The sequence below is a fragment of the Gouania willdenowi genome, chromosome 7 (assembly GCF_900634775.1).
Source record: "Gouania willdenowi chromosome 7, fGouWil2.1, whole genome shotgun sequence".
Classification (NCBI taxonomy): Eukaryota; Metazoa; Chordata; class Actinopteri; order Blenniiformes; family Gobiesocidae; genus Gouania; species Gouania willdenowi.
This window is the reverse complement of record NC_041050.1, coordinates 29,111,301-29,123,330: the sequence shown is the minus strand read 5'-3', so window position 1 is coordinate 29,123,330 and position 12,030 is coordinate 29,111,301. Positions and strand designations below refer to the sequence as shown.

The 12,030-nt window shown below is 39.1% G+C and overlaps 1 protein-coding gene across 3 annotated transcripts in view; it reads right to left on the bottom strand.

The window, feature by feature from the left end:
• kmt2d (lysine (K)-specific methyltransferase 2D) overlaps window positions 1-11,453 on the bottom strand; it is a 41,679-nt gene extending 30,226 nt beyond the window's left edge. For 2 of the 3 annotated variants that reach the window (XM_028454065.1, XM_028454066.1), the window contains exons 1-21: window positions 11,111-11,453; window positions 7,550-7,632; window positions 7,211-7,322; window positions 6,899-7,101; window positions 6,660-6,772; window positions 6,376-6,538; window positions 5,892-6,063; window positions 5,635-5,749; window positions 5,249-5,427; window positions 4,934-5,172; window positions 4,769-4,855; window positions 3,927-4,669; window positions 3,157-3,270; window positions 2,948-3,061; window positions 2,721-2,825; window positions 2,443-2,624; window positions 2,034-2,198; window positions 1,819-1,928; window positions 1,495-1,539; window positions 1,213-1,401; window positions 481-651 (exon numbers count right to left, since the gene is read on the bottom strand). In XM_028454065.1, coding sequence (XP_028309866.1) covers window positions 481-651; window positions 1,213-1,401; window positions 1,495-1,539; window positions 1,819-1,928; window positions 2,034-2,198; window positions 2,443-2,624; window positions 2,721-2,825; window positions 2,948-3,061; window positions 3,157-3,270; window positions 3,927-4,669; window positions 4,769-4,855; window positions 4,934-5,172; window positions 5,249-5,427; window positions 5,635-5,749; window positions 5,892-6,063; window positions 6,376-6,538; window positions 6,660-6,772; window positions 6,899-7,101; window positions 7,211-7,322; window positions 7,550-7,598 — 3,370 coding nt within the window. In that variant the 5' untranslated portion in view covers window positions 7,599-7,632; window positions 11,111-11,453. The remainder of the gene's footprint in view (window positions 1-480; window positions 652-1,212; window positions 1,402-1,494; window positions 1,540-1,818; window positions 1,929-2,033; window positions 2,199-2,442; window positions 2,625-2,720; window positions 2,826-2,947; window positions 3,062-3,156; window positions 3,271-3,926; window positions 4,670-4,768; window positions 4,856-4,933; window positions 5,173-5,248; window positions 5,428-5,634; window positions 5,750-5,891; window positions 6,064-6,375; window positions 6,539-6,659; window positions 6,773-6,898; window positions 7,102-7,210; window positions 7,323-7,549; window positions 7,633-11,110) is intronic. The other variant, XM_028454067.1, reaches the window with a different exon arrangement.
• Window positions 11,454-12,030: the final 577 nt, after the last annotated feature.

Genomic DNA, 12,030 nt, shown 5'->3' with positions numbered 1-12,030 from the left:
ACTGACCCAGCCCCCTAGAGTGCCCCAGGTCACCTTTTTTTGATACCACCCCCCAACGGCCCAGCCTGACCGTCAGCACCCCAGTAACTTAAAGAAGGAAAAAGGAAAGTTGCTCAAATTAAGCAATTTAACATTTTCCGGCATTTGTAAATCACTGAGTTAGACAAAAGGTAAGATAGCGTAAAAAGGATATAAGAGGATTAAAAGCATTTAAAAGTCCAACAACGTAGATTATGGCATTAAAAGTCTCTATAAACATAACTCTGCCATCGCTGAAAGCATGCATGCTCCCGAGGTTAAGGGATGCTGATTTTTAATTTATTTTTACTTTGTTTTGTTTCGTGACCCTTTGAATTTTATTATGCCGTTTTTTCATTTTGCGATTTTGTTATATTCCTAGTTTTCATACATTTGTCTGAACAAAGTGCACACACCTTATTAGATGTAAGAGGTTCCTAAAGAGGTGTCTGCATAGCTTACCAGGTCGATATGGTTTCCTCTTTCTTTTTTTGCCATCTTCCGTTTCATCGGCCTCTTTAAGACCGTCACAATAGGCCACGCCGTCAGGGCCAACATCCCTTTCACCGCCTTCTCTGTCCGGGCTCCCAGGCTGGTCCATCTTAGAATCACAGTCCATGGGTTCCCCACAACCTGGTTGAATACAACAATATAAATTAAAAAAAACAGCACTACACAGAAGACTTTTCATGCACCATTATTACCAAGCAACATCCAAACATTTTCATATTTAGAGAGGGAACATATATTTTAAGAGGGAATTATCATTTTAAACAGCCTACTATCCATTCATCTGTTTATGGTGTTAAATTATGTAATAAACTAGGTGATGACATTCATATGTGCACAACATTAAAATAATTTAAAAGCAACAATGAAACTTTTTTGATCAGCTAATTGTATACTTCTTTTAAAAAGGATTTTATCTAGATAGTTTGTATTTAAAGGCTCATTAAAATTAGGGTGAAATGTATTATCAATGTGGTTTTATGAATTAGGTATGTTTTTATAGATTGTGAAATTTTATGATGGGGTAAGGGGGACTGAACTTGATCGGCTTTGCTTCTTTCAGCCACCTCTTGAAAGTGCACTTGATCAAATTATACATGTTTAACTTTTCTATTGCATATACTGTTTGTTTTGTGCTTGTTTGAGATAAATAAAAATAAAATGAAATCAAACTGGTGCACACACCTTTCCCTTCATCTCCCTCTCCATCGACTTCCCTCAGGTCCAACACATCTGAGCCTAAGTCACTGCACAGAGTGCCAAGGCGGGAGCGTCGCTGCCTTCTCTTGTGCAGAGGAGACATGGAGATGGTGCGGAGTAGGGACATTCCTGACTCCGTCAGCCACACACCCTCCAAGCGATAGAACTGTGGTTCTGTTGGATCATAATTACATGTATGAGAAGTTCAAAATAATAACATTTCATAATAATGGTAATAATACACACAACTGGAATAAATTTACTTACCTGGCTCTTTGATCTTTATTGAGGCCATAATGGCCGACTCTACTACTAAAAGAAAGGGCAAAAAAGAAAGGAGAAAAAAATAGAAAAAAACCCATAACATGTACAGGCTTCACCAGCAGGATTTTGTCGTGATTTGCTTTCTCTTTACTTTGTTTTCATTTATTATTTTTTAAATTATTATCATAATATTTTTTTTTTTCCATTGCGGTAGTTACACTGCTGTTGTGTTCATGTTCGAAATAAAATTAAATCAATTAAAAACAACAACATAAAAACCTGGCTTTTCTCATGTTCAAAAATAATTAATGTCGGTCTGAAACTTACCCACTGGTTTTGGAACATAAGGGGTGCAGGACGTGCATGCAAAACCTTCATCAGAAGCTTGCTCCACCTCGTCTTCTGTGTACAGACTCTCACAGACAGCATGAACCCACCTTAAACACAAACACACATTGCATTGCAAACTTTTGACTTAAATAATGTTTCCTTTATTTCTGAAGTTGGTCAGAGACCGTAGAATTCAGATAACGTGTACCTACCGATCACAGTACTGACACTGCAGCAGCAGCTCCTCCTCCATGAAGTTCTCTCTGCAAACTGGACATGTGACCAGGCTGGCACAAGGGCCACAGTGTGTGTAATTGTTCTGCCACTCGCAGTGAAAGCCTGGAGTGTTGGAGCCACACTGCACACAGTACACACACCTGGACAGGAGCAACAACTCAATCAGTAACATTTTAAAAAACTAATAAAAATAAAGGAATAAAAGTAGAATAGCACTGTAACACGAGCCTGCTTTAAAAGAGGGAAATAAACTGAGGGAGGACCTAAAAACAGAGATGTGTTTTACATAACATGCAAATCTATACATGTTCATTTACATTCAACATGATTCGAAGTTACAAGGCCTGAACAAAGCAGAGCACACTTAGGAGCTGAGCTCATTACCATTTGCACTTCCAGCCACCCTTGGGTACGTTGTGCAGCGGTGGGTCCAAGCAGTAGGTGTGGTAGCTTACATCACAGTCGTCACATAACAGCAGGCGGGAGGGGTCGGATGCCTTTCCACAAACCTCACACACAATACACTCTAGACAGCGCCAGCCTTTACGGAGCATTGTCTTTGTGATCTGCAAAAGAAACTGGGTTTAATTTATCTTAGTTCAAAATGCATTTATTTATTTTTAAACGATGAAACAAAGAAAATCATAAGAGAATATTCTCACTTTGCTGTTAACGCAGTAGGGGTGATAACACTGGGCACACTGAGCACAAGCCAGTAGTTGCCCCTCCACACCTTTGCCAAAGCTGCCACACACAACGCACATATCCTAGAACAGAAAATGAATACATAAGTCATATATTCAGTGTACCATTCACAAAACAACATGTGAAAGGCTAAGTGCAGTATGTGGACACACAATGTATTAAAATGGTTAAAGAGGAGCTGTACCTGGAGCAGGACAAATTTATCTGTGTTTGAGAAAAGCACCACCGTGTTCTGCATGGTGTCATCTTCCTCCTCCTCCTCCTCCTTACTTACTCCAGTATCTAATGTCATGCTTAGCTGTAAAAAGAATCACATTAATTCAGAAAACAGATGATTGCAATTTTAAGACCGAACACTCCCAACTTATAAAACAAATAGAATGTATTCTTTACCAAGAACGCATCTATGCAAGAAGCCATTGCTTTGAGTCGCGACCTTCCACCACGTCCTCGCCCTGCACCTCCTCCCCGAGGTCTACGCTTGCCTGGAAAACTACTGCTTCTCCCCTGAAATTCAAGATGATATTTTTACAATGTGGATTTATAATGTGATGGAGACATCTTCAAAAACAAACATCTGAAGCCGCTGGAGACTATGTCTTTTAATCAGATAAATCCATAGTGTAGGCTTCATTGATCAATAAATCGAAGATCATTTGCTCGAAAAAAGATGCAACAGTTTGAAAATGCCACTAGGAAGTTTGTTTTAATTGCCAACTTAAATGCTACATTTGTTAACATTTTTGTGCATTGCATCGTGGGATATGGAGGCGCGGAGACAGGAGTGTAGAATGGTTTTTACTTCCTTATGATATCACGATTTCCACCAGGAACAAACTAGAACAAAAATTATGTCAAACAAATCACTGTCCACCTTGTCTGGCAAAAAACACAAGAAATAATTGTAAGAATTAAGTATTCTATGCATTCGTTTAAAGGACTCCACATCCCACAATGCAATGTTCGAAACTTTTCCAAACATTTCAATGAAAGTGTTTAAGTGGAGAACAAAACAAACTGGAATTTTGATCTTTTCTCTTTCTTCTTTGGAGTAAATGATGTTATAATCCTTGATCTATGAGGCATAAACTTTGATTACTCTGAGTAGAAGCCTTAATAACCGCCTGCCACTTAACGATGGACGGTCCATGTGTTGAACCCACCTGTTTGATCCTTGATCGGGCTGGGGAGCCTCTACGTTTTGCCTTGTCTCTGTCACTCCTGAATGCTTCGAATGGAAGTGAGTCGTCAGTTTCTGTGAGGAGGTTATCTGTGTGTGAGGGATGATCGGGGACTAGACCGAGCTCCATGGCCAGCTGAGGATCATGTTCTCCGGGTGAGCCCAGAAAGCCACTGCTGCTTTCGTCTCCATGGCTCATGTAGGATGCTTCGTCCATCAATTCTGTTTTCATTTGCAAATCATCCTCTTCTTCCTCTTCCTCCTCTGAGTGCGGCAGTAGCGTCTTCTCCATTTCCATAGCACTAAGCTTTTCATGTGTGTCCATAGATAATGATAGAGTAGGGGACTGGGGGAACCGGCATGGGCTTCTCTCCAGCTGACTATATGCAGTCACTGACACCATTTTATTCACAGAAACCAAAGAAACTGGTAATTTTTGTGAATTATTTGATGACTTTGTGGTTGGAATGTTGTCCGATCCACTCTTTAATAAATCCTGTGCTAGTTGTTGTTTAAATAACGGAGTAACCTTTTGCTTTTGCTCTGCTGTTTCAATCTGCACATGTTCAGAGTCTGGCTGAGACGCTGCTGTTGGTTCTACTGAGTGGTTTTCTGCAGTTACTGGGTGCTGTGAAGGTGTGGTTTGGGTTGTTTGGTTAGCTTTCAGTTCTGCTAGCGCTTCCTCAGCTGATATCCCAGAGCTTTTAGGTCGTGGGGTTGACCATCCTGTATTTAAGATTAAATAACAATTAGCAATTTATGGACATAATGGCTTACATTGCACATAGATGCATGTCATTTTGTCTCGTTGGGTTGCAAGTCTACCTGTAGACTGAATTGAAGAGTCTGACGTCTCGGGAGTGTTTCCCTTCGTCACCTGTGAGTCTCCCATTTCCACACTTGACTCCACCCCTAAAAGTAAAATCAATCAAACAATAAAAACATGTTTTACAGTACTTTTACACTGATTCCTGTCCAACTTGGACTTACCCAAGTGAATGAATGTCTCATTTTCAGTTGAATCTGAAGGTGATGGCGCAGGATCAGTGTTGCCAACTTTGACCCCCCCTATTCTTTCAAACTCTTTATTGTCCTCAGATGATGCGGTGGTCTGCACCCCTGTACTAAATGGTTGAGTGGATGGCCGGTGCCCCCCTTCCTTGCACAACAGACAGAGAACCTTGGCCTTTGGAAGCTCCCCAGCTGAAGTACACTCACAATGAACCCATCTAAAACCAAAACACAAAAAAAACAAGTGAGCAGGAAAGTTTCACGTCACAAATCACAGCATCATGTTAAACCGACCTGTGGCATATGCTGCAGCACTGTGACGTTACTGATGCACTGGCAGCCTTGTTGCACACACAACACACGGAGTTGCGGAGTTGTTGGCATCCCTCACACACGGAGTAGTTATCATACCATTGGGCTGAACCCGGCAGCATCGATCCACGGACACCGCACTCCATGCATACGCGACACCTCTGACATAATTCAAACGATGGAGAAAATGTCATTAAAATGGTGGTACGACAATATTATTAGAGGAAACACATTTTTAATAAAACTTGCAAATACAACTTCCGGAGTAAAAACTAAATCAATTTATTGAAACAAGGATTTAAAAGAAAAAAAGAAAGAAAAAAAGAAAGAAAGAAAGAAAGAAAGAAAGAAAGAAAAAGAAGACATACTCTGCATTTCCAAGGGTCTGAGGGAAGAGAATCCATTGCTGGCTGAAGACAGAAGGTGTGGTATCCTTTGTCACAAGCATCACACACCAACATTTTGGAGTCCTCTCCTGGTTGCCTGAGAGTTCCGCGAAGAATTCAGATCAAACAAGATTTCTTTTAAAGTGAGTATAGAACGGTATAGAAGAAAACTGACACTTTAATCCTGTGTAAGATATGATTTGAAACACTACTCAATAAGGAAAATAATACAAATTTACCTGCAAGTCTGGCACACTTTACACTCAGGACACTGCCACCCTGCTCGCTGGATGGGCGTGGCCCCAATCTCGAGACAAGCTGCGTGATAATGTAGGCCACAACCAGTGCAAAACAGCAAATCTGACAGCTCTCCCGTTGAGTCGCACACTGCACACCAAGCCTCCTCACCAGCTGTGAACAAAATATATTAGTGTTTAGAATTTGTCTTCTTTTTTAAACTTAACTCTCAATGTTTAACAAACTAGAAAAAAGAAATTAAGCTAGCACTGGTTTCTGGAACTTGTCAGACTGTTTTGCTTTATTTGCTTTCTATTAACGGTTTTGTTTTTTAATACCCCAAAAAAAAATTACAATATATAAATGATCAATTAAAACTGCTAAACAAATCCAGACATATTGCTAATAGTGAAGATAAAATAGTTAAATTTTTTTCGTTTTCTGCACGATGCAGAAGATTCCGAGGTGTGAGGAAGGTGCTTGTACCCAGATCCTCGGCTTTGTCGATGTGCTCAGGACAGAGGAGCACCAACTGCTTCATGGACTGGAAGGAGCCGCTGGCTGCAGAGCAGGGGAAGTGGTAAAACCGTGAGCAGCCCTCCACGTGGCATTGAATGGTCGCACCCAGCCTTTTGCAGTAATCGCAAAGCTGAAAAAAAAAAACACAATATAGCAAATTTAACAGTAGGCTTAGTAAAGTAGCATATTTAATATATATATTGTTGTCAATCTAAAAAAATAAAAAAATTTAATAATGTCAATGAGCTTACCCGCGTTGTCCCTGAGATGACGGCCTTATCCACGTTCTCTAGCTCCTCGCCCTCTGTCTTCTTAACTCCCTCTGACCATACTGCACACCAGTGGTGAACCCAATAACCCCCTGCTGTTCACAAAGTCCCACAGAAAACAAATTAATTATAACACTTGATATCCACATCAGTATTGACTCAAACATCTTCTAGATATCAACGGAAATTTAATCCCAAATAGAAATGGTTTAAAGGGTGACCTGAGTCGTCGAGGAGTGCAGCCAGGCAAGAAGAGTTTGAAAATCCTATGGAAGACAGATCATCATTTCCAGGTTGTGGCAGTGGGGAAACTGATGGTGTGAGGGATGGTCGGTCAGGGGATGGGCCAAAGTGTCTTAACTCCCGCTGCCCATGCAGGCTCCGCTCCACACAGTTACAAAGCGCGCAAGCTCGAACACTTTCCCTGTATTAAAAAAGAAACACATTTTATTAAATTGTTGCCAGCAAAACATAAAACTTATTGGAATACAGACGAGAGTAGAAAAGCTTTGCTGAAACAATGAGGAACATACACTTGTGTGCTGGCGGAGGCTGCATTTGCACCAGACTCCTCCAAAGCAGCAGGATGGGTGTGTAACCTTTCCTCCGGGGAGACATGCTGCTTTGCAGTGGCCTTGTCATCGGCTAAGAAAAAAAATCGTTAAATTAAAAACAATGCAAAAACACTGCTGGATAAAAACTAGAACTGTAAAAACATAAAATATGCTTAAACTCTGAGGTTGATATTTATTTAAGCAGCTTCTAAAACTATTAAAAAAAATGTCTCTCTGAATTAGAAAGATAAAAAAAAAAAAAATCTGTCACAGCAATGTTCAATCAAAACACTCTGAGAACAACAGACGACACATTACCTGTTGGTTCGGAGTCATTCTCATCGCAGTTTGACTTCTGCTCGTCCATCCCCTGTAATGATTTTGATCTCCTTGAAAGAGATCTGCAAAGTAAAAATAAATAAATAAATAAATATGCTATTGACTTTTTGATTTTCGTCACTGAGCCAAGCGTTTTACTTAAAACATGCAAACAAGCTGTCCCCATTTGTCTTGCATACAACCACAAAGCCTGTTATTTATTAATAACTTGCTGCCTTGTATTGAATTGAGACAAGAGGCAATCAAATCCACTATTTTGTCAAAAAAATTTGGAGACTCTGACAAGTAACTCTAAAAGTAATTCTAAAATCTTATTTTATCTACAAGATCAAGCACATTGACATATCAACCGCTTGTACAAACAAAAAATAGTTTGTTCTAAGAACGTATGAAAATTTAATTTTCTAAATTAAAATTTAGTCCTTTTGTGAAAATCTTTTCTATAATAAAAGTTCCATAGTGAAGCATTAGTGGTAATAAAATAACAGTGAAACAATAGCAGCCACAAAGCTAAAAACTACAGAAAATCAGAGTGTATTGGCAAATATAAAGTGACCACTGTGCAGTAATATCAAACTTTCTGCAGGATCAATAGCTTTCAGGCTCAAAAGGGTATTCTTTCAACTCCATTGGAATAGTTTGGAGATGGCACTTTTCTGTTCTAAAACCACTGTGCACAAAGAATGGTTTTTGAAGGTTATGTAATGCAGGATCTCATCAGGCTGGTACAGTATCCTGACATCAACCTGATGGAGCACCTTTAAGATGATTTGGGGCAGATGTTCTTAACCAGGCTACAGCAGTGCCTTTCTTAAGATTGTGGCTTTAGAATAGTAAAAATTCCAATAGACACCACTTTAAAACTTATGCAAAGCATTCCCAGGACAGTTTAAGCAGCAGTTCTGGTAGCAAATGATTGCCAACTCTACATTAATAGTAGAAAACAAAGATTAGTGATGAAGAGGATGATGCTGACCAAGTTAAAATACAAAGCGACAAAAGAAATACTCCTGTCTGTGACCATCTAACTTTACAATTCTTCACTTTAAACCAACAGACTTTAATGTGCATGCTACACACGCCCAACATTAAAAACATGTGCAATAACACCCCAAACAGCCTTTTGATTGTACATTGTTGACTTTACTTATATATGCATATTTATACACATGTGTTTTTGTTAATATAAGTATTAATTTGATTGTATATTTACATGTTAATAATTGCATGTATATTGTCTGATGTTTCCTATTTCACTTAATGTAATTCTTCCACTTGGGAGTTATTGTAATTAAAGTATTTCTGCTTCTGATTGTCACAAGAAATAATAGGATGTCTTTAGTTGACGTGCAGGTAACGGGATAAGCCCCTTTACTTTTGACAACATGGTGTATATCCTCTTTATAGCATACAATTATGTATTATGTCTCAGCTGTCTCTTTCCTAGATCTGAAAACTAAAACTTCCACTACAAATATGTAAGCAATAAAACACGCATAAACCACGAACACAAACCGATCAATAAAACGGAGTTAATGCGCACATTTCTTGCTTACTTTCCTTGAATTTACAAACTGATAGAAACAGCGCAGATAACAACACGACCCCAGCATTAACAGTTTACATATTTTACCAAAGAATGCATAATCCAACCCGGTGACAGCGCATTTATGAAAAAGCACCAAAGTCCGCCAGTAAAGTGTTGTTTTCCTTCGTGAAACAACCATTAAACGGGATACACAAAGAAAATAACTACTTCCGTGTACAGCACTTCCGGTTGCAGCGGCTTTACTGTCCCGCTAAATTGAGTGTGAGGCACTAAAGGTTCCGCTGTGAGATATCGAATGGAGCGATTTAAGACAAACAACGGAATGTGTTTAAACACACAGCCACGTAATTAAACTGTACACACGTTTGAATCCGCAGTTACAACTTAGTGTAATCAAGTGCATTCATAAATAGTTACATGTTGCATCATACACTTGTTTCCTTATGTGCATCATTGTTTGTTGTTGTTGTTTATATATATATATATATATATATATATATATATATATATATATAATTGTCTGAATCCTTGTGAAGCTAACCATGACAAAGGTGATAATATCTCTCACTAACAAGTGAGTGGTTTATAGGTCATTATAAAATGATTGCATCAGCCTTCTTACATGGTTTTCAATAAGATATCCTGTATAATAAGTTATAACACACTTTTTTACATTTACATTTCTGTGTGATTTCCAATAGAAGTTGATAACTGCAGCTCTTTTGTAGAGATTGGACCGATCCACCAGAGAATACCCTTTTTTTCCACTGGACCAGGCCAATTAAAACAAAAATAAATCTTTTCATGTATGATTGAAACACTATTTATCAACTAAATTGTTTGTTTTAGGTATACAGTATACAGGAGTGTGTAAATATGATCAATCACTAACCTAAAAAGCATAATGATACTTAATACTAGCTTAAAAAGGGCTTTCAATTGTCACCAATACAACTTACTCAGCAGTGATGGATTATAAACAGAAAGAAACTTTGGTTGGGCTGTAACTTGTCAGTTTGAACTGAATGTAACTCGTATGAAGGTATTTCGTGGGTTCTGAAGATTGACCATGTCACGCATTGAAGGAGTTTAGTGCGTTTGTTCGTTCGGTGCAAGATTATTCTCAATGAATCAACTGTACATACTGTACAAACATATTACGTGGAGGTTATTACGTTGTTTTCTATTAGTTATAGGAAGAGTGTGATGAAGTTGAATGACTCAAATACGCTTTGCGAAATTCAATTGGAGGGACTTTTTCTAGTTGTGAAATGTCAACATCAGCGATGCAACGCAATAAACACGATGTCCTGCAGCAACGCTGGAAACACAATATCACCACAACAGCCCAGTGGGGTGTAATCAGTGCCTTCACAAAAGCTTCTCACTCCTCCATAAAAGCATTTCGCGATCTAAAGCCATCAGGCTTTATTTATATATCAGAAATGCCAGGAGGTTAACGACTTGGTTAGTGAAGAGTCGGAGGTACAAACACAACTTTAGCAGCATAAACTGTGATCTAACATATAACGATCAGTAATCCTAGTTTATTTCAATGGAAAAAGAAAGTAAAAGGAGGACATTGATGAAACTCAGAGCACTTTTCCTCAATGTAAACATTGACTTGAATGTTTGGTTTCGCCCAGAAAATAGCCCCATCCACGTTAACGTCAAGCTGATATGGGGAAGCTAACGAATAGCATAACATAAATAAAACAGAGATTTGTACACTTATTTCAACAGCTATAAATAAGCTGCTCGATAAAATGTACCCGGGTTATGGGGAGACCAAAAAAGGCACCGTATGTCCATTACACACATTTCAACTGTAAGTTAGAGCTTGGAAAACATAGCTAGTTTTCCAGCAACTACACAGCCCCGACTAGCCGCTAAACATTACGGCTAACTGAGCTAACACCCGGTCTAAGGTCAGGGTTGGTGTGTCGTTCAATAAGTGGCCATAATAAAGTGGATAGTTTGAAACAGCTTACCTCACAAAAGAAATATTGTCTCCTCATGCATCAGCAAAATCCCGACTTCCACGCAACGTCCCAAAAGGCAGCCGGTCGCTTCATTTTCTGCACCCCGACTAACGCTGCGGCTAGCCGGCTGTATGCAGAGTGGGGGAAGTGCACGTCCGTGGAAGGTTGGCTGTGAGCTACTGCTGCTACAGGGCTAGCTGCTAGGTTAGCCGCACTGTGTTAACCAAAGTGAGCAGACACTGGAGCCCTTCCGTGTACAGCCGGGGGACAAAATATCAGCAAAGTCTCTGGTAGCTTCCAACTTGGACTCACGGTGACATTCCCCGCCTATGTATTTAGCTTCGAAGCTAATGCTTACTGGTGTAATGGTTCAAGTGGTGATAGATCTAACTGGAGACCGACTTCCAAATGTGCCACTGGTTATTATGTCAACTTAGAATTAACGTGTAATACTATGATGGTTCGTTTTTGTGGCTGTCTAACAAACTATTTTAAATAACGTGTAAGTATCTGCGTGGTTTTCAGCAGCGTTAGCTTCTAATCTATATTATTTATTGGAAAAAGAAATATTACTTGAATGATAAAAATGTTTAAAAAAACCTGAATGTTGTGTTGGGGCTAAACTATGCTTGGAGCTGGATTTGATGCTTTAAATTGACATTTATTTATTTTTTTTTTACCTTTGAGCCTCAAGTTTTACACATGTACTTCAAGTTGTGGACGTCTCTATACATATATTCATACAAAACCGTTGAACAATGCAAATTGTCCTCAGTTCATCTTGTTTTAGTGACAGATACAATAAAATGATACCTTTACAGTAGGAGTTAACACCTAAACAGGCGAAAGATGGCCATTGGATGAAACGGTAACCAGATGAAGCGGTACACCGGTGCCAGTTCTGCTTTAGAATTTCTCATGTGTATTTA